This window comes from Papaver somniferum, chromosome 5, assembly GCF_003573695.1.
Source record: "Papaver somniferum cultivar HN1 chromosome 5, ASM357369v1, whole genome shotgun sequence".
In the NCBI taxonomy this organism is placed as follows: Eukaryota; Viridiplantae; Streptophyta; class Magnoliopsida; order Ranunculales; family Papaveraceae; genus Papaver; species Papaver somniferum.
The window spans coordinates 60,302,583-60,326,301 of NC_039362.1; the positions used below are offsets into that span (position 1 = coordinate 60,302,583).

General features: G+C 38.7%; 1 protein-coding gene across 1 annotated transcript; it reads left to right on the forward strand.

Annotated features, from left to right (window-relative positions):
* The first annotated feature begins 4,437 nt into the window (after positions 1-4,437).
* LOC113279102 lies at positions 4,438-4,995 on the forward strand. The gene has a single exon (XM_026527811.1). It carries the CDS (start codon positions 4,438-4,440, stop codon positions 4,993-4,995), a length of 558 nt encoding a protein of 185 aa, XP_026383596.1.
* The last annotated feature ends 18,724 nt before the right edge of the window (positions 4,996-23,719 follow it).

Here is a 23,719-nt window from a genome sequence, read left to right on the forward strand (position 1 = left end):
TTTTCGTAAGATATGTTGCGGTCTCAGCTGAGAGACTACACATCTATACGTACTCTGAGAGACAGACTTCTCATTCAGAGATTTATGGCATGAGCTTTCACGCTTTAATGAGAGACATGAGCCTCAATACTCATCCGGTTGCCGAATCTGGAGTATAGTTTTACAATTCTACCCTTTTTCGAAAATCCACCATCTACACAAAGCCAAAGATATGAAAATAAAAAGAAGGATGGGAAACGCCCTTTATATACATGGCGTTTTTTTTAAGTTTGAGTAGAAGAAGGTTACCTTTTTGGGCCCAACATGGAAGAAGGCAGCTCAGCCCGCGGGGCCAATGTTCTATGGCGCCAATTTCCACGGCCGAGCCAGTGCCACGCCAACGCTCCAAGCGCAAACGCCTTGAAATCGAGCCAGCGCCATCATCACCGCTCTGTATCCCAAGCCAACATCGCCATCATTATCGCTTCGTGGTTAAAGTTGCAGCGTCATCGTTACCGCTCCGTGGTTAAAGTTGCAGCGTCATCATCATCGCTCCGTAGTTACAGTCGCAGCACCAGCATCAATGGTCCGTGGTCGAAGTTGCGGCGTCAGCGTCAGCACTCCGTGACCAAAGTTGCAGCGTCAGCATCAACACTCTGTGACCAAAGTTGCAGCGCCAGCATCAACGTTTCGTGGCCAAAGTTACAACGCCAGCACCCTGTGACCAAGCTGGAAATACGCCAAGCCGACAGCACAAGGATGATAGACTACTCATGCCTCCTGCCAAAGGTTAGTCGAATTTCTATGGAAATCCCTTCATGTCTTTCCCTTTCAATTTTACTCTTGTCCGTCACCATCTCATGCTTACCCCGCAACAATGCCACTATTACGTGCTAAGCAGGGGACTTAATGTTGATGGTGGTTTTTAGTTCAGGGCTAAATTTGTAAAACCCTGCATTTAATGTGTCGTCACTCTGCAAAGAAACAGAGCCATGTAAAAGTGATGAGTGTCCAACCTCTTCACTGGCGCATTTATTGAGCAGCATATATTCACATGAAATTTACTCAGAATGGTGCATGTATCAACAATCCCAGATATTCTGTAAATTTTGGCACCTTGCTTGTATTATTCAGTTAATATAAGTTTCTTTGAATGCTTTCTGTTCTATGTTCCCCGGCTGAACCCTTAATGTTGATATGGCATGACAATTTGTGTTCACTTGCAGCAGAGTAGCAGGAATTTCCAAGTATCAAGGTTAAGGTCCTTGCATAGAGTATTTAATCGGAAAGCATACTGCTCTCTGGAAATGAACTTAAAGAACTCTGTGTCAACACATAGAATTCAATCAATTTTGTGATAATTCACAAGATTCATATATTACCCTGACTAATTTGCAAAAATTAGGGTTTTGCACTCTGCGCAGTATATTAGACCTTGCCTGTCGAAATGAAGCCTAGGCGAACTAGGTAATTAATCCACCATGGATTAGTAGGTGCAAAATCCTACCTGAAATCAGAAAACAAGGAATAAAAGGAGCTGTGGAATAGGAGCAGCAACAAAGGAAGGTGTGGCCATGCCATAGGCCAGCCGGCGCCACTTGCAAGTGGCCACACCCCATGTTGCTCAACCGACCCCTATTTCCTATCGACCAATCAGGTCGCCTTAAACCCGCCACACGCACATGATTTGTGGCTGGGCCCATACTTGATATCCCTATTTCCTTTAGACCAATCAGGTCGATTTAAACCCGCCACACGCACACCAGAAGTGTGGCCACGCCACGCTTGGCCGACCCCTTTTTTTCGACCAATCAGATCGCTTTAAACCTGCCACAGTATCAAAAGAGGCAAAGTTGCGCCAGAAGGTCACAGTGCCAAATTGGCTTTCCAAAAGCAGCGCCAACATGATAATTGGCATGCCAAACATGCCAAACGTGCCATTCCGATCCGGCGTGCTAGTGTCACACCAAACATGCCATGCCGCGCCAATACACTAATTGGCATGCCGAACATGCCAAACGTGCCACTTTGCCGCAGTGGCATGCCGAACATGCCAAACGTGCCACTTTGCCCCAGTAACATGCCAATCGTGTCAACATTCCATAAATAGTGCCCCAACGTGCTAACCCACTTCTTGTTCGTGTCCAACGCTATGATGTGTTTAAATTAGGGTTTTCTAGTCAGAAGCACGACTCTACTTTAGGGGTGTTAACCAAAACCCTAATTTCCAATTGTGGCTCAAATCACGCCACTTTGGGACCCACAACATGCCACGAGCCATGCGGGACCCAGGAAACCCCAGGAATGGCACCATGTCATAGCCACTCATGGAAATACTTTCTCATGTGGCAGTTTCCACATGATGGCCTGGCTATGGCACCGTTTGCAATGCCGCATGTCGTATGCGCTAATTAGGGTTTCGGCATGCCAAACCCTAATTTAGGCAAAGTTGCTACGCCTACCAAGCCAAATAATGTTCCATGGAGCATTGGGATTGATGTGGCAACTGGAACTAATGTTGCCACACCACATTTGGGTCTAACACCAATGTGCCAAAATCTAGCGTCCATGGGTACGTCAGGCGCTACTTGCACCACCGTGCCACTGGCATGCGCTAAAAGCGCCACTACGCCATTGACATGTGCCAATGGCGCCACTGTGCTATTGTCAGGCACCAACAGGACGTGGCCATAATTAATGGCTAACCGTCCAAGTTCGCCACAGAATTGACAGTCTTGCGGCAAGTTTTAGGCGACCAGCCAAGACGAGCCTAATATCATCACATGCTATTTTCCTGCGGAAAGTATCTTGACTTTGACTTGCCACACGTAGCAAACTGCTACACATTTTCCACGAAAACACTCGAGACATCAAACATGTCAATGGCGCCACTGTGATATTGTCAGGCACCAACAGGATGTGACCATAATTAATGGCTACCCTTTCTCATGAGTTAACAATCTCAGTCGTCCAAGTTCGCCACATAATTGATAGTCTTGCGGCAAGTTTTAGGCGACCAACCAAGACGAGCCTAATAGCATCACATGATACTTTCCTGCGAAAAGTATCTTGACTTTTACTTGCCACACGTAGCAAACTGCTACACATTTTCCACGAAAACACTCGAGACATCAAACATGTCACAAACTTGGAGATACTCATCAGGGTATTGGTCTAGCGGTTTACAGTGTGCGGCGTGCAACACGCCCATTATAAGAAAGTGTCAGGAAACATGGTAGTTATTGGTGGCAAGAAGTAATGGGTGTAAACAAACCCGTTTCCTTCATCGTGGAAGTGTTGTTTCTGGCAATTGCACATTAATCCACTCCTCCATCACTCAATCACTCCCACTTCCTACGGGACCAGGGTGCGTTCAATTATGACTTGTATAAATAGGTTTCACCTATTTCCACCAAACAACAAGTTTTGGTTAGAACAACAAAGTATCCAGAAAAAACACCAGAGAACTGATAGCTTTCATTCCACAAGCCAGTTCCAAATTCTGATACAAGTCATAAAATAGCCACATCTTCAGAATTAACCATTTTGGTCTCAACACTTTCTTCGCTTCCCTTCCTAAGACCAACCCTTCTCCTTCACTTTGTGACTGAAGCAAGACTGGAACGGCCATTTCTTGGTTTAGGCCAGGATTGTATAGATTGATCTCTCAAATCTAAAGTACTCCCGTGCAATGCATTTGTTTTAGGTTTAGATTTGTTTCTCATCCACACACCCAAATTTACCAAAACCAGCATAAACAGTTTTTACCCATAAATAGGTCACTAAAATATGACAACCAAATTTGACATACCAACGCTTGGTGGGTTCAACCGAGCTATGCTCTAACAGGGTGGACACTCTGGCATGCAGAGTACCTATAACAAGGCCAAAGCATACTTTTACTGGCCTAAGATGAAACAAGATATTATGTAGTTTGTAGTTGTCTGTGATGTGTGCCAATGCAATAAATATGACCATGTGGATCCAGCTGGTCTTATACAACCCCTACCCATCCCAGACACTGCTTGGAAACATATTTCTATGGATTTTATTGAAGGTCTACCACTTTCCAATAAGAAATCTGTCATTCTAGTAGTTGTGGACAGGTTAACCAAATATAGTCACTTCATTTCCCTTGGCTACCCATTCTCAGCTATTTCTGTAGCTAAGGAATTTTTACATCACATTTTCAAGCTTCATGGTCTTCCATATTCAATTGTTTCTGTCAGAGACAAAATATTCATCAGCACCTTCTGGCAAGAATTGTTCAAATCCTTGGGCACCATATTGAAGCTCAACACTGCCTACCACCCACAAACAGATAGTCAGACTGAGAGAACCAATGTATGCTTGGAGCAATACTTGAGGTGTATGACAGGTACAACACCTAAACTTTGGTCAAATTGGCTAGAACTTGCTTACTAGTGGTTTAACACCAATTATCACTCAAGCCTTAAAATGACACCATTCCAAGCTTTATATGGGTATACACCTCCTCATCTGGTCTTCCCTATTAATGCCACTACTTCAGTAGCAACTGTACAAGATTATATTAAGAGAAGAGACCATATGCTTCACTTACTGAAAGAGAATTTGGCAAAGGCCCAAACAAGAATGAAGTTTTTTGCATATCAGTCTAGAACTGATAGAACATTTTTGGGGGGTGATTGGGTATTTTTGAAGCTACAACCCTATAGACAATCCTCAGTTGCCTTGCACAAGAACTTTAAACTTTCTGCTAAATACTATGGCCCATTTGAAGTTATCCAGAAAGTAGGAGTTGTAGCTTATAAACTGAAGTTTCCAGTGGGTTCAAGAATTCACCCTATGTTCCATGTTTCACAACTCAAGAAGAATATTGGTCTCCATACTACTCCTTATCCTAACTTACCACTGGTGGATACTAATGGTACATTTGTGATGGTACCTGTGGCAATTTTGGATACTAGAGTAATATTGCGTGCAAGTAATTCCATCTCTCATCTCTTGGTACAATGGTCCAACTCTCCACCTTAAGATGCGACATGGGAAAGCAAAGCTCACATCCAAGCGCAATTTTCGGACTTCATCCTTGAGGACAAGGATGCTTAAAAGGAGAGGACATTGTTATGTACCTTCGGCACGAGCCCTAGCATATGGACCAGTCTCTTGACTTTAGTTCCATTTCAATCTTTTTGTTTAATTAACAGGGTTAAATGAATCTTTTATCTGATTAGGTTTAAGTGGCAATCAACGTTTGTGATTGGTCGAGAGAGTTAGTGAGGATTGGTGAGTTCTATTTATGTCTCAATGTTTGTATTAAATCGGTAAGAAGAAAATAATCAAAACTCAGGCTCATTCCATTTAGAAGAAAAAGTTACTGCTATGTGTTGAGTCATCTCTAACTTGTTGAATCATAACATAAACCTTCTAGGAATCTATTTCCTTATCTAGGAAGAATTCCTTTTCTAGGTATATTACCTTGTCTAGGAAGTATTTCCTTATCTAGGTATGCTTCCTTACTTTAGTTTGGTTTTCTAAACCTCCTAGGAATTTATTTTCCTTCTATAGGAACACCGCCTTAAATCAGTAATCCCTCCTAAATTACAATTCTATCCTCAATCCGTCTTAAGGATCACTAGTTCCCGGGGAGAGGAAGATACACATGTATCAAGAGATGTAAGACTAATTGTCCTTCACAACCTATTCCCATGATCCAAAGTCTTGTTAGACTTTTAAAAACTTAGCTTATACTGGAAAAGCATTTTAAGAAGAAAAATAAAGGTTTAAAATAGTTTATGAAAAACTATATGAACTAAGACTAAGGTATACATTCTAAAAGTGATTCAAGATTTTGATCAGCTAATACAATATAGGTGATGATCTCACAAGACTCTTACTGGAACATTTTTTTATCATATTTGTATCAATCAACACAAAAGAAAACTAAGATTTAAATTTGTGGAAACAATCAAGCGTTAATATATAATGAAATTCTGATAACTTACTAGATATGCAATGATTCATAAGGGTTTCGAAAATAAAAGTATATTGTAAAAGGTTTGTCTTCATGATCCTTGTAACCTTGTCAAGAAAAAAAAAACCTTAGCCTCCAAGCTAAAGATCAAACCTTGATGTACCGCTACTGTCTTCTTTATTCTTATGTTTCATTTCTACCTTGTTTTGTTTGGGTGTGTTGCCAAGAAAATAATAACTGCATACGTTTTATTGGGTGAATGAACTGAATTTTTTTTTGCTAAAAAACACACACCATGCCATTAACAAAAGAAGGAATTACATACATCCGAAAGGTTCTCATTCCTCAACAAAAAATTTAAAAAGGGAGGAAAAGGAGACCAAAGACCACAAAGACTATCAGCCCTAGCTCGGCGCGCAAGGCGATCCGCTAACTTATTGTCCAGACGCTTAACATACACAAGTTTATAAGATAAAGACCTATAAATAAAGCTTTGACATTGTTCTAAAAGATCCCCGTTCCGCCACTCTATATTACAGCTGACTCCATTAACAAAATGCACCAATTGGAGACAGTCACAAACAAAGACAACATTGGAGAGATTCATCTCTTCTTCCCAAGAGATTGCCAAAAGTAGAGCAGCAGCTTCAGCACCTACTGCATCTGAAGTTAGCCCTGGAGCTTTTTACATTCCCTGCACAGTCACACCAGATAACACCCAATCCCATGTTAAAATCCTTGTAAGAGCCATAAACAAACATGAAATGATCCACCTCAGAAGATGGGAGTTTATAATCACTCAGAGGAACAGAAATACTGAGACGAGGAGAAATATAGGAGTTAATCATTCTCTTAGTATTAAGAATCACTCGAGGTAAATCAATCGAAATGTGTCTGAAAAGAACATCACATCTCAACTTCCATATACACCACATTACTATAGCTCCAATCGAAGATCAAGAGACTTTATATGGAGAATCAGAGAAATCAGTACTATGCCAAACTAGAAAAAAATCATCAATCCATTCCAAATCAAAGGAGATCAGATGTTGCAGAGACATGCCAAACCAAATATGAGCAGCAACTGGGCATTCTATAAAAAGATGCATGACTGTTTCTTCATGATTATGACAAAGGGGGCACTTAATATCCACAGATTGGTTATAAGCATGAATCAAAGTATTAACAGGTAACATGTAAGCGAAAATTTTCCATAAAAAAACTTAATCTTTGGCAAGCAATCAATACCCCAAACTTTCTTTCAAAAACCAGAGTCCTCAGAAGTAGCTATATCATTCACAAAGATCTTATAAGCAGATTTAACTGTAAACTTACCACATTTTGTATGTGCCCACATAACATTGTCCTTTTGACAATGGTTTAATCTAATAGTTCTAATCCTAGTCACTATCTCATGAGAGAAAAGGGTAGCCAGTAAGCTCAGATTCCAGTTATTAGAATGTGAGTCAATAAGATCACTCACATAAGTGAAATTGGATCGACTCGGGTGAGAAGAAGTAGGAGGAGTAACCATACCTGAGATCCAAACTGAATTCCATATATTGGTAGAAGACCCATTACCAATTTTGATAACAGAATTAGCTTTAAGAAACTTAAGACCATTAATAATACCTTTCCAAATCCAGGAGGAAGAATCAGCCGCTTTATCAATTTCCAGCAGATTTTGGTTTGGAAAATATTTATCCTTAAGAAAGGAAGATAACAAGAGACCAGGGTTTTTCAAAACTCGCCAACCAAGCTTACAAATGAAGACTCTATTAGTGGCATGAGTATTTATAATACCAAGACCACCCGACATTTTTGACTTACCTAAATCTCCCCAGGATCGAAAATAAGCCGCATGTCTAGGGTTTTTTTAGACCACCAAAAGGTCCTTTGAATAGCATAAATTTTAGAAGTAACAGATTTAGGCAGAGGAAAACAAGCCATATGATAAATAGCTAAAGAAGAAAACACATGCTTAGTAACAACAGTTCTACCAACTATATTGAGATTAGTCTTCTTAGTGGAACTTAACCTAGAATAAAAGCTGTCAATGAGAAAATTGAAAGATTTAGTTTTATCTCTGCCAATAAACAAAGGAGTACCTAAGTATTTCTCAACACTACTAAGAAACTTCCTTCCAAGGGTTTTAGATAAAAGTTTTATGTGTCGATGATGCATTTTTCCACTGGTAAAGAAACCTAATTTATCAAAATTAATCGCCTGACCTGAAGCTTTGGCAAACACATTAATAATCTTCATTATGTTTCTAGCATAGGTAATAGAAGCTCTAGCAAACAACATACAATCATCAACGAAAAATAAGTGGGAAATTGAAAGACTATTTTTCTTAAATTTGAAACCTTGTATCACATTTTTCTCCTCAGCTTTCAACAATAGTTGGGAAAGAACCTCCATACAAAGAATAAAGATATAAGGCGAAAGAAAATCACCCTGCCTAATACCTCTAGAAGGGAAAAAGGTCTCACCTGGCGAGCCATTAACCAAAACCGAATAGGAGACAGTACTAATACACTGATGTATCATTTGACACCAGGCTTCAGAAAAACCTAGTTTCTTAAAAACAACAATAATAAAAGACCATTCCAGCCTATCGAAAGCTTTTGAAAGGTCCAACTTAACAGCAATATGACCATTTTTGGCATTTTCTTTTTCTTTTTAAAAGCATGGAGAATTTCATGGGTAATGACTATATTATCATGAATTTGCCTATTGGCAATAAATGCAGACTGAAAAGGAGATATCAAGCCATCTAAAATAGGTTTTAAGCAATTAGTTAATATCATGGAAATTATTTTATACACAGAATTCGATAAGCTAATGGGTCTGAAATCATGAGGAGAAGAAGCATTCTTGATCTTAGGGATTAAAGTAACAAAAGTATAGTTAGAATGTTTGAGTAGGTACCTATTAGTGAAAAAATTCTGCACATGAGAAATGACTTCATCCTTAACGGTGTCCCAGTTATCCTTATAGAAACCAGCTGGGAAACCGTCAGGCCCTGTAATTCGGCTAAAACAGTGTCCACTATTTCTTTCGGGGACGACACAACAGTTAAAGAAGCATTAACATCATCAGAGATAATTGGGGAACATACTTAAGAGAGTCTTCAACATCAACCATACCAGGACAAGAGGAAGTAAAAAATTTCTTAAAATGTCTAGTGAGCATTTCCGAAACTTGTTCTCTATTTTCTAACCAATTACCTTGATCATCCCTAATAATATAAATAGTCTTATACATGTTTCGAAGCTTAACAGAATTATGAAAGTAGTGTGTATTCCTATCATATTGAGTGAAGTATTGAATTCTAGATTTTTGTTCATAGAAAGAGTGCTCAATTTCATACCAATAGTCAAGTTGTTTGGCATAGTTCAGAATGAAACCACCAATTTGTGGTGAATAAGGCAGAGCTTGAAGCTTTTCTAACTCTGTGTTCAGCTTACCAATTGTAGATTTAATATGACCAAAAGAGTTGATGTTCCATTTGGTCAGGTCACGACTGGCATTACTTAGCTTCCTATCAATAATAAAACTAGGAGAACCTTTAACAGAATTAGACCAAGAAGAATGGAAAACATCTTTAAATTCAGGATTAAGCTGCCAGCATCTGAAAAACTTATAGGGAATATCGTAATGTTTCTCAAAATGAAAACACTTGAATAAAATCAGACTATGATCGGAGTAAATACGACCCAAATTGGTGACTCTAGTTTGCTGAAGAATCGACACCCATTTATCATTCATAGAAGCTCTATCTAGCTTCTCTAAAATAAGATCAGCAGGATTTTTAAATCTCCTATTACACCAGGTAAAAGGGTTGCCAAACGAGAGAACTTCATGCATATTCATCTTATTTAGATTGTCCTTAATAAAGTTTGGTGGAAAGGACTTTTCCGGGTTACCACCTTGTTTTTCTGAAGCATGCAAAATGAAGTTGAAATCTCCCACTAACATCCAAGGATTTTTATTATTATCACACATATCACTAAGGAAGTTCCACTGATTTTTCATACTAGCTAAGTTTAAGGATCCATATATAAAGGAAATAACACAATTCTTGAGAACATGCGTAATATCACAAAGAATATGTATCATACTAAGGGAGCATCCTAAAACTTCAATAAAAGATTTTCCAAAGAAACCAAAAGCTAGACCCCCAGACTTTCCCACTGCAGGAATGATTCCAAGAGTCGAAAGGCAAGTGATGAGTGAATTTTCTAACAATGTCTTCATCAACCATAGTCTCTAACAAGCAAACACTATCAAGTTTATATTTTCTAACAAGATTCAAAAGATGCCTCCATTTCTTGTCCGAACAACAACCATTCATATTCCAACACAAGAACTTCATGATAACAAGCAGAAAAAAGGAAGATCGAAACCTAATCACTGAAAGCTCAAACAAATGAACAGACAAAAACATCAAGGGTCTAGAGAAACCAAGGAAAAATAAAGGAACAAACAGAAGTACCAGTCTCAGTAGCAAAAGGAAATAAGAAGCTAAAAACAAATATCAATCAAAGAAAAAGGGATTTAACAAGTAAATCAGGAGGAAATAAAGATGAGACTTACTAGGTCATGAGCAGAGGCAGGATCTGCATCCATGGAGTCAGCATCCAACATCATGAGATCGACCTCTTTTTCGAATTCTTCATCTGTGATCTCAGGTTCCGGAGGGAGCATAGATAAAGGCATAGGCTCAAGTAAAGTATATTCAAGAGGCATTAATTGTTGAGCAGCCAAAGACGCAACATCAAGATATGAACTTGTTTGCAAAAGAGCTTCTGAAGAGTAGCATGCCTCAGAGGCAGAACTGAAGATGAAACTCGACGAAGTGAAAACAGATTGAGCAAAAGTAGAAGTAGAAGTTGACCAAAACATGCTAGACTCCATATTTCCTTGACTAACAAAAGGAGCAGTACTACCAACATTAAAAGATATCTCCGAAGGAGGGCTAAAAGGGGGAACTAAAGATATAGTTGGCCAGTGAGGGGTAGGGACCATAGTAAACACAGAAGAGACTGAGCTGTTCCCATGAACAATTGTTTCAAAAGAGGTCCTCGTTCTTTTACCTTTCCTATCATGAATAAGTCCATCCAACCCAAAAGAAATATTATCAAAAGATTGAGATAGGCCAGTAAAAGTCTTAGCTGAGTGATGGCGTAATGCTGGAGCAGATTCAGTCACAGCAGGCTCCCTAATAGTTAGAGGTGCAGCCTTAAGCAGAGTACTGGAAGCAACAGGGGCAAAAGAGGAGGAACCGCATTTTTGAAAGCTGGAGTAGGCCTAAGGCTAACGGAGAAAGCAGAAGGCTTAGAAAGCTCCCTAGCAGGAATAGCTTCAGCAGCAGCAGAAGAAGGCTTGCCATTTCTCGGACTCGAGCTCTTGCCAACCTCTGAATTTGACTGGACCCTTGTAACATCAACATGAGAAGTTCTCAAAGTAGGGGAGGGCAAAGCTATCACAAAGATATTCCTCTGAATTTGCCTGCATTGTTCATCATTATGATATAAAACAAAACATGTCGTACAAGACCTAAAAGGCATCTTAGGATAAAAAGCCCTCATAAAATAGGATCTCCTAGTGGAATTGATAACCACTTTCCTTGTCAAAGGAGTTTTCAAGGGCACCATCAGCTTTGCTTCATATAGACTTCCAGCTGGAGAGTCTGCTGAGATAAAATCACCAAGTTGATCCAAAACTTCTCGAACCCTTCATTTGTTAACTAAGTCAGAATGTATTTCAATTTGAACTGGCATCAAAGTTTTATCCCAAACCAGATCAAAGATAGACTCCAAAGCACCAAGGGGCTGAACTGCAAATAGTTTACCAAAGAGCAAGGTAGGTCTTGCAGCAAAAGCAATATCCTCATCTTGATTTTTCTTAAACATAACAACAAATAAATTCTGAAAACCCATTCTGTGGATGTAAGTCTTAGCTAGCTTTAAATCAGGAGATTTGATGGTCCAAATTCTATTGAGATGGTGCTTAACAGAAGTTTTATGATAATTTTTACTGTCATCACAAAGCAAGGCAACAAACCTAAAGGGGAACTCCTCAACATCTTCATCTAGATCTAACACTCTAACCTGTGCTGCAGGAAGAGACATTTCTGCGACTAACTAAAGGTATTGGTAAAACAGGTTCAGAGTAAAAAAGAAAGATATGAGAAGAAAACTGATGGTTTAGGATGAAAAAGGATGCACACAATAAAGAGCATTTATAAAAATTCTGGAGAAGCTAAAGAGTTTATGCATGCAGATAAGAAATAAACAATTCATTGAATTGGGAGAGACAATAAGTGTCTGGCTAATTAAAGATCATTAATCCATCCCATCAATCACAGAAGAATAACTGAACAGAGTTAAATAAGTAATAAGCATGCTTACTGTAATGCATTTGACAACACAATCTTTGAGAAATAATCATTAATTGGCAGAGACTGAGCAAACTTCCAACTTGAACAATAACCACATAGGGTGATGAGAGTAATGAATTCATTGCCAAATGTAAATCAACTTCTGAATAAACCACTCTTAAGCAGATAAACAATATTAATCTTTAATTCTTCCCTCCACTTAGAAATAAATTCTCCTCTTAATTGAGAATTTATAAATAAAACACAACTTTTGATGCATCTAAAAAGAGGATTAGCATAAATTATCTATTTAACAGAGCAGAGATAATCAAAAAATCCTCTAGTTTCCTTACAGAGATAACCATAAGCAGTATGAAAAGCTCCACCTACAAAATTCCATTTCCAAAAAATTCTTGGCTACATATAACTGCCTCATAACAAAAAGCAGTAGCAGAAACCAAATCTAATCCCTACAAATTGTAGGATCTCACATCACTCATAATATCCCAGCTCAAAGAAGTATCATATCAAAACCACAAAATTGAGATGAATCAGAACTCATTGAGAGATGGGTGAATAAATAATGAACAATACCCACTGATAAAATTATACCCATCTTCTCAACTTTCGAAACTTTCCTGAAACCCTATCTAGTTGCGAATATCATGATGTGGAGCTAGATATCAATGAAAACTCCACCCTTAGCTCATGACCTAAAATAGAGACACAAAGAGGAAAACTTTAGTGAATCAGATAATAAAAATAACAATTAAACAGTAAATCTTTAGTCTTTTAAGAGCTTGAAAGAAACATCTTGATTGATTATAAACAACTCTGAGAAATCAAAAATCAAAACATTAGAAATTAGGTCAAAACTAGAAAAGCATCAATTAGAATGAAAACATAATCAAAAATATAAAAATAGGATATAAGAATAAAAAGAATCAAAAGGAGGACATGAAAACTTTAAGATTGATCAAGATTTAGACAGAGATGAAGACAGAATTGATGAGAAATTTATGTTTGACTAAGTCAGCGTCGCAAGAAAATCGCATGACCTTTCGCCCCTTCTAATAATCATCTTTTTCAGTTGGACATTGAATGAACTAAATTTAATGAATAAAAGAGTGCTTTCTTTTTCCCGTCTCAAAAGGCTCACTAAAGCACTACTGGGCAACGTACTTAAGCCTTTGATGTTTTACTAAGGAAAAAAATAATTGATACTTCTCCAGTGAAAAGACAAAAATGGACATGAAAAAGAAAAGAGGTACTTCTGCTGCAGGTGTCTGATCTAAAGATTCGGCTTCTTGTTTGATGTCTTATAATTAATTTACATGTGAATATTGAGATGTGAATACTATGTTTGATTATAATGATTGAAATTGGGAGACCAAAGTGTACTCATTAGTTTACGTTTAAATATATAACATATGAAGTATATATACGTATCTCTAGTATTGGTGACTTGATCATTCTATTATGATCATAGTGTCAAGGATGTATACCTTAGTTGTTTTATACAATTTTGACATATTGGAATACGAAGTATAACATTTATATTTTGAACTTCGTAAATGTGACATAACACTATCTTTGTAACTCTTTACTAGATTAGTGTGTTGAACATTTGGTTGATTCCATGCCTAGAAAACTATGTTTAACTACATGAGTTTAAGGAAGTATACTTGTGAAACTTGTTTCATAGTTGAAAGAAATCAAAGGATATATTTTACGACCGATCCCTTAAACAAGGATATATACTAGGACCGATGCCAGGGATCTATAACTGGAACCATCCCTTACTTGGAGATCTATAGCAGGACTGATTCCTAGTATTAACACAATATACGTTTTTCTGATACGACTATGATCTTAGGGTTTTGATAGTTATTAGAAACACAATTTGGTTAATATTGAAAGTTCACAACACCGACATAATATTTTCAACATGTGCTAAATTCTTATTACTTAATTTTTAAGTATTTTCCTTGATACTCAAGGTAAGACCCCGAATCGAAATATTACATAATATCTTTTGATATTCAAAATTTAAATGTCTTTAATTTCCCAATAATTAAAACATATATCTGGATACTATATTAGTAAACTATACTTTTATGCTAACTAGTATTTGGTTGTCATCCATGACATATTTCGGTGTATTAATTGGATTACAGTTGGAATTATACAAAACCGAAAATTGGTTTCTTGGGAATATTTTAGTATTTTCGGATTTGGAAATTTCTTGGTGTCGAAACTACTTGGTCATTTTAATTAGTGAAGTTTCTCTTTCTTGCAAACTTGTCCCGTAACACAATGTACTTCATTTTTTTAGTTTTTCTGAGGAATCCGATTAGTAGTATTCTCGTAATACTCTCTTTCCACTTCGTTTAAAGACTTATTTAGGATCAAGAAGCGTCTAGTAGTACCATTAGTGAAAGACTAGAATCCTATTGTAATTTTAGTATTTGATTGACTAACGGTATAGTTGAGCCTTGGTATTATCAGTTTTTTTTTTGTGATCCTTCCCTTATGATATAAGGTCACTCGATCTAGATCAAGGATCAAAAATTTCATATATGATTTTTAGATCTGAAGATAAGACCTTTGATCATCTATTGTTTACAGACCCCGTTTTGTGCGTGATCGATCATAAGGTAATCAATTTGTTTGTGAAGGTACTTTGAAGACTAGAGGATGTTCTCATTGGTATTCTGATCTTTATGATTATACTTCGTGAATAATTGATTGACTGGGATCCGACAAGCTTGTCTATCTGCGATAGACTATTATAGCATGTGTACAGATCTATCACTTTTTGGTTCTCTTCAAAATCCAAACTTGATAGATTGTGAACTAAAGTTTATTTATTTCGATAATCTTAATCTTGGTTGATCTAAACCGATACAAAGGAATTTACATTATTTGAACGGAAGAACCTTTGTAACTCAATTTATCTCTGATCTAAGAGACTGATAGAGAGGTTACTAAAATAGATTAGTCATTTACTATTTCAGAATACGATCCAAAGGTATTGAGTGCTCGAAGTCTTCATAGCAGGTAAATCGACTTAAGATAGTTGACTCTATCTTAAGATTCACGTGCTCAGTCCAGATTGGTTGTAGGCGCAGGACACTAAAGGAACTGAGTAACTTGGAGTTATTTTACTTGGTCTCAACTATCCAAAATTGGTTGTAATATTTGTGTAGTGGATTAATTCCGATACTAGCTAAAATGGGATTAGGTCTCGGGGTTTTTATGTATTTGCGGTTTCCTCGTTAACAAAATTTTGTTGTGTGCTTTTATTTTATTTGCCACATTATAATTGTTACTTTAGTTATAATAAGGTAAACTCACTAGTACGTTAACCAAACACTTGTTTTGATCCCATTGTTGGTTAGGTTTCCAATAACATAATTGGTTGTGAGACTCAAATTGAGAGAGTTTCCGTAAGGAAAAGGATTGGTTTAATAGGAACAAGTATGCATAAGTCCCTAAGTGGGTCTTCCGTTTGATGCAATAAAATGGGTTAATTGTGTCATGTTCTAAGTGTTCTTGGTTGGCTGATTGTGTTAGTGAATGTATGGAAATGTTTGAATGCTTTATGGTAAGCATTTGAGAAGAAAGGAGAAGAGAAAGAAGGCTAAAGACTTCCGTTGCAGAACTGTGTAGTGCTGCAGTTTGCATTGGTGCAAACTTATAAGGCTAAAGCATTCGTGGGTGAAGCTTGATTCATAGAACCGTGCCAAGTACGTGCCACGCCCTCCGCTTGATGCACAAAACAGTAAGCCAAATAAAGGGACAAATGCACCAATAAAACTTAGTTTTAATCTTGTCCGAAGACTTATTATTGCAGTTTTTAAGACTTTTAAGACTTACATCTTCATTATTGTTTGAAGACTTTTAAGACTTACATCTTCATTCTTGTTGCATTACTCCAAGTTATCGTTGCCAAATACTATCACACTTATACGTAACTCTCCCAACAGCTCATATGCCATCAACTTCTCTTGTTTTGTTTTTACTTTCAACGTCTCTTATTGTATACTTTGGCTTAGTATACTTGTAGTGCTTCCTCGATAAACTAGCTTTACATTAAGCAAAAAGAGACAAGGTTTTTGCTTAAACACCACCTTCATTCATTACACTAACCTTACATAAGACACTTAGGGACTCCTTCCCATTTACACCATTGGTCAACACACGTCCTTACTGAAGGCAACAAACAACCAAAAAAAATACACCAACAAACAGTGTGATATCTTTTAAGACCATACGACTAGCATCACCCAACTTAAACTTCATACATATACGACAAATAGAACATGCTAAAGCCTCCATATATACTTCAGCAAACTTTTCAGGTTCAAACACTTGCAAACAACACTGCAAATGCCCCTACTTCATACACAGGTCAATCACGGCGAACAAGGGATATTAAGATCCATAGGAATCATCATGAATCTCAGCTAAGATTTCTTCGAACGGGTGTATAGGAGAAAACTCACTTTCCTTTCCTTTCCTTTGTCGCGCCTCATGTCGTACATACTGACGTTCCTTACACTTTTCACGAGAAAAGGTGTACTTGGACTTTGTATGAAAATTCCGCCAAGGTGAGGCATCATTGTTGCCTCTGCAATCTAGTAAAAGTTTCTACCAAGGATCATCTCGAAATCATTGAGATGTATCACCATAATACTGATTCGTTCATGCCATTCTCCCACTTTAACATTTGCCACATCCATCCTCTTGATTGGTTTAGCTATATAATTCACAGTCTTCATGCAGTAATCAGCCTGATATACTACCAAACCCAAGTACTTTGCCATAGATAAGCTCATAACAGTAAGTGAAGCACCCGTACTTGGCCATGCCCCAGAGTCTATGGTTATAAATCCCATTTTTCACATAAAATAGGCCAGCGCCATTCATCCCTTGCTGTGTTGCAGCCTTTTATGCTACTTTGTTGCATAGTTGAATAGGATTAACATGCTTTACCTCATCATTCTCATATTTCTCGCCACTGCCTTCAAAGACTATTGCGAACAATTTTTCTCTCTTAGGACAATCACGCGCAAGGTGAGGACCCTTGCATAGGAAACACCCACTGCCCTTGTTCTCCGCATTCAAATTATCATCCCTTTGATAGTTCTTTTCCTTAGCCTCAGAACTTTTCCTACTCCCATTGCCCTTATACTTCTGGCATTTGTTATCCTTGCCCTTCTTATTAGCATCAGTTTAAGTACTAACTGGCCTAAAATTATCAAGGTTGTCCACTGTTGCAATGGCCGGAGGTAGGTCTTTGACACCCTGCCTTCTCACTTCGGCTTGAGCCCATACTTGCAAACCAAATGTAAAATTAAATAACTTATCTTCCTCAGACATGTTGCAAATATCTAGCATCAGAAACGGAAACTCTTTAGCATATTCCTATGGTGTACCGGTGTGCCGCAACTTACGCAAGTTCTTCCTAGCTAGCCAAACAACATTGCTTTGTAAGAATTGACCCTTAAATTCTTCCTTCATGATACCCCATGTCACGATGCCTGAACGAACAACAGTAAAGTTGTCATCAGTTCTAGTCATCCACCACAACTTCGCATCACCTTCTAGGTACATGCTAAAGAGAGTGACTTTTTGCTCTTTCGAGGTTCTGGCGGCCTTGAAGTATTGATCCATGTCTCACATGAAATTCTCCAATGCCTTCGCATCTCTTGCGCCAGAAATGCCTTCAGGGACTTTAATCTTCGTAAAGTCTCCATTACTACTACCACATGTAGCAGCATGATCCGCACCCATCGTACCCATCGTTCTCCTTAAGACGCCTGACTCATTAGTTAGCTCTTTCATGAAATCTGTGAACATGGTCTTAACAACATCGGTTTGGCCTTCAAAATAACCATGCTTCTTCGTTGCAACCTAGCTTGCAACAAGCATACCAACAACATAAGTGTCCAATGCTTGAATGCGAGCCAACACTATAACATCATAATTAGCGTCGTTAGGATACTGTACTTCATCGCCAATCCTATATTCCATGTTCGCTACCCTATCAGTTAAGGTATCCATAGCACTCTTCTTACCAGCCATTATGATCTAACAATTTTAGCAACTAAAACTTGAGCAAAACAGAGAAAATCTTCCAAAACAAAGCCAAAACAGAGCAATATGTGCTCTATCATGGAATCTGTGCTCGGATTTGACTGTGTACCAAGTGTACATCTTTTGATTTGTATCTTCTTGACAGTTCCTGTCTATATTAGATCATACGAGCATGTCTTGAATAAGTGGATATCGAAAAGTTTGTGGTGTACTTGGTACCATCGTCATTTCAATTGGTATCAGAGCAGGCAAACACGATAAGATCTAAAAATCTGTGTTTGGTGCGACCCAACCTATAAGACAATGAGTCAGAAAAAAGGTAAGGGAAGACTTAGAAAAGATTGATCAATTAACGTACATCAAGGTTTCAAGAATATTCTCTCGGAATAAGCTATTGGTATTCGGCCAAATACCTCTTCTAAGTCCAAATCAAGTATAGAGTACCTCTCTGATAAACTCTTGATTGAGTCTAGTTCTAATTCCAAAGAAAATGTATGTCCAAAGCTATGGTTGCAAGTTTTATCTACAAAATCGGATTTGGGTCCGGTTCCAAATGGAGAACCTTCAGCTCCTACCACATTGTGTAACCTGGATAATGTATATCCATCATCATGTTCTTATACAGAAAACATGATGATAGGTGTCTTAAACACATTGATTTACTATCAATTTTTTATGCTTTCTTTGCTATTTCTCTAGTAAATTAATGCATGTTTTGCTTGTTTTCTATTTTGTAGGTGTTTTGGAGTCATATGGAGCAAAAGATGAAAAAATCATTTATTTTGAGCGAGAAGGGGAAAATTATTATTTCACAGACGAGTGATGTTAGGGAGCTAATCCGAGGACAAGGGAAACCATCTGAAGTCCAACTGTAGTTGTTAAAGACAAGCAAATTCTATTCAGGGCTGCCACTTCAGTTTACACAAAAGAAGAGTGGGCGCCTCACTTTGGCAGCCCGTATCTTAAGCTCGGGTGTCTAAATCATTTTCCTTTATAACCTAGAACTAAATCCATGTCCGAGACCAATTAAGGTTCTTCTCACTTTCTTTTTCACGAACACCGACTGCTGCAACAAGATCCAAGCCGCACTCAAGCCAATGGGGATACGATAACTTGTGTTGCCGTGATTGATTGGATGGTTCGATGGGGTTTGTTTCGAAGTTGATATTTATAAGAAGAGAGGAAAGAAGAGAGGAAAGGGGGATAGGTGCTGTTTTGGTGGAGATGGAAACGGGTTAGAATCTGTGAGTGGTCTGCGTGAGAATTGTAAAAGCAATGAGAAGTTAAAACAAGGAAGAAGAATTGATTGTATGACTGCAGTCAAGAAATTGTAGGGTTGTCGTCTGATTCGAAATTGCAGTCAAGAAACACCCTATAAATAGGGTTAAACCTAAGGTTATGGGGAACATCTCATACCCCCCTTGCGACTGTTTCAAACACCAACACCCTTCCATCCACCAGTTCTCATCTCCACTGCATGCAACCATCACCACCTGCATAACCGCCTCACCTGCATACCATCCACATATAACCAGCACTCTCCAAACCATCTTCCCACCTGCCACCCACCTGCATATCATCCGCATCTCCACCAGTTGGCAGACTACAACAGCAAGCAGTCAGACCACCATTCCACTATCACCAGGCTACCAGTCCGTCCATCTTCACAGTGCCAGTCGTAAGACCAACATCATCAGTCCATACACTCCCCTACCTGCAGCTGTTTGGTTTTCTTAGTTGGTTTCATATATTTTATTTTGTTTCATTATGAACTCCACTAGCTATTTTCTTTTGTTTCATTATGAACTCCACTAGCTGTTTGGTTTGATTAGGGACGATTTCGACGTCCAGACATGAATTCGTGTTGATATTTAAAAGCTTGTTTTCTCGCAATTTATCTTGTTATTGCTTAATCTCTATTGTGTTAAAAGTGTTTATGAGTTATTTGTGAACCGTTTAAGTTGCAAGGATCCAGCCCCACACATCTTTATGATTTTGACCTAATTTGCTCAATTGCTCATATTGGGTCCAAACTCGTTCCAACCGACTTGGAATTTGCTCAAACGACCATCAGCTGGTCCCACGACCACCAAGGGTTGGTCTCATCCCCTCTTGGTCGGTCCCTCACTTCTCCATAATTAGGTTTTATCGCCTAATGCTCAATTGAGCACTATTTCAATAAATGATTAAACCTGCATTTAATCATCATTCCACCAACCACTCAACAAAGGACTTTGGTGCGGCTCATTCGAGCACTTGGGCACCACATGGTCGTCCATCATCCCATGTGGTCGGTCCCTCCTTCAGTGACCTATTTTCAGTAATTCATCAATTGACGAACAATTAATCGAAAATTAGGGTTTCGAACAAATGCTTTGTAAATCAATATTTTGTGCAATTTCAAACACTAATAAATTTATGTTGACTCAGCAATCAACATATGGATTAATTATATAATATTTGGTAGGCTACCAATATTTTAATTAATATTTTATTGGGTCACGTTACCAATAATTCATCGAATTGGGCAATACTTGCTCAGTTGCTCGAATATTGATCCTACTGTCAATATTCAGTAATTTTTCGAATTGAGCAATACTAGCTCAGTTGTTCGAATATTGATCCAACTATCAATATTCAGTAATTTATCGAATTGAGCAGTTGCTCGAATATTGATCTAACTATCAATGTTCCGCCGAATATTACTCAATATTCAACAATTCGTCGAATTTACAATATTCGTCGAATTCAAGAACTATAACATGTTTAATCCATGAATCACTGAGAATTCGTCAATCATGCTCAATTCAACAAAACTTAGACTCACTGTCTAATCAAGTCAACGACTAACTAATCAAATACACGTCTGCTTTGCAGACCCCACGTTCGTGAGATATCAATCACGTCACATGTGGGATAACAATTAGGGTTTTGGTTTGGAGGCCTACATCACGTGTGTTCATCCACGGTGAGAAATGTGAGTAAGTCATGCAAACGGTTGATGGAGTTAGTAAAGTAGTGGGTGGACGATCGACCAAGTCTCCACACGACATGGAACTGATTTTACCATGATCTCCCACTTTCCCACTCTTTCACTCAAGAAACCGACACACTTACTGGGATCAATGTGTTCACTATTCTGACAATATAAATAAGTTTTGAATCAATGACTAGAACATCATCTGTCTACACAAAATTCTCTCGATCGAAACTTATTCACAGAACTCAACTCAACAGTTCATCAATTTGCAGAAACCCACAATACATCCACAATCCTTGATCATCATTGATCCCACAATTCTCAGCTTCCCTCCTACAGATCAACCCATCTCCCTTTTTGTGACCGAATTGACTCTGGAACGGCCATTGACTTGGTTTAGTCCGGGGTCCTACAGATTGATATCTCGAACTCAAAGCACTTCTGTGCAGTGCCTCTGTGTGAGGTTAAGCAGTTTGCTCTGTTGAGGAGTCTCGTACGAACCGTCGTCTCTTCACTTTCCTAAAAAACCAGCAAATCGTTTTTCCCCATCTACAGATTGGAGACCACAGTGGGAGATTAATCTCTCGGTTGCAATCTCAAGATTTTACAACATAGTTGATCTTAGGTCAGGTTCAGTTACAAATCCAAACCAAACAACACTAGCACTAGCAACAACGGTGGTACTCCAGAAACTACTCCTGCTTCCAACAACAGTGCTGGTGATACCACTCCTCCTCAAACCAACATCGGAAACCACCCTCTCTTCTGTCGGTCTCCAAAGGAAATCAGATAAAATCCTCTTACCATAGTTGATCTTATGAAGGTGCAAGAGACTCTCGCCAAAAATCTGATTGACATGGCTGCAACACAGAAAGAGCTATGCAATTATCTCAACACTCTCACCGACAAGATGTTAGAGAAAACTCAAAAGAAAGGAAAAGCAAAAGAAACATCTTCGGTTGCTGATCCTGAAGTCACTCCAATCCATGTAGTCGACGATGATGAAGTCCACAAGGCTGCAGATAACCCACCAACAAAGGAACCTGCATGCTTCATCTCTCGTGAGGACCGGGAACGCTTCATGGAGGATCGAGGAAAAGACAAATACCATTGGTTCACCGTCATCAACCTCCATATCCTGCTACTAAGCAAAGAATTCCTCTCCCGAAGGGATACACCTCTCCAACGTTCACACTGTACAACGGAACGGGGAACGCTCGAGAACATGTCTCTCGATTTCTGGAAACACTAGGCGAACATGAGCACAACCATGTCGTCCGTCTGAAGGAATTCTCGAAATCCCTGAAAGGACGAGCATACACATGGTACAACAACATTGCACTTGGGAGCATCACCGGCTGGAGAGAAATGGTTAATGCTTTCTACCGGAAATACTTCTTCATCTAAGAGCAGATTACTCTCTCCGACTTAGGAAGAATGTCTCAGAAGAGCAATGAACATCCGAACGATTATGTGAAGAGGTTCAGAGTCCAATCTTGGATGGTCATGACTCGAATGTCACTGAACAATAACTGGTGGACTTGTGCATCAACGGAATGATCCCGGTCTACAGAGACTTGCTGGAAAATATCTGGTTCCAGACTTTCTCAGAGCTTCATGAGGCATCCAAGCGATCAACAACTTTTGCTCCGGCCTTACTGGAAAGAACAAGAGCTACAAAAGTCGAGGAACCGCGAGAAACTCGAGGGAGTGCCAGGCGATTGATCAACAAGCAGTACGATCTACAACCTTCAACAGACGTTGTTGCTGAAAGGAATGAAAGGAAAGCCGAGACGCAGCATCAGAGCGCTTCTCCAACATCCCATGCTACTTTGAAGGCACAAAGAAATGATAACCACTCCTGAAATGCGCAAACCTCAACCCAGCATTGACAAATGGGGAAATGATCAGACGGACTCAAACTTCCCTCTTCTCGTTGAAGAAGTGATCAAGTTACTGGAAGTTTGGATTCAAGATGGTGCAATCAAATTTCCATTCATAGGGGTGAGCCGAATGAAGAAGAACCCCAGGAACTGTCGCCTTCATAGATTCATCAATCATCCAACAAGTAACTGCAATATTTTGAAGCACATCTACAAATAAAAGGTTGATCTACAATAGCTTCAACTGGGGACTGAATGAGTACACAAGAATCCTCTCCCAATCAGAACCTTTACACTCTCTGAACAACCAGTCAAAGAAGCAGTTCAATCGTTGATCGAGCATGCGAAATTGCTCTATCTGTCTAAGGTACAAAGGAAGACATGTTTACAGTATTGAATTAGATTGTGACAGACGTCTTTCCATCCCGTAAATA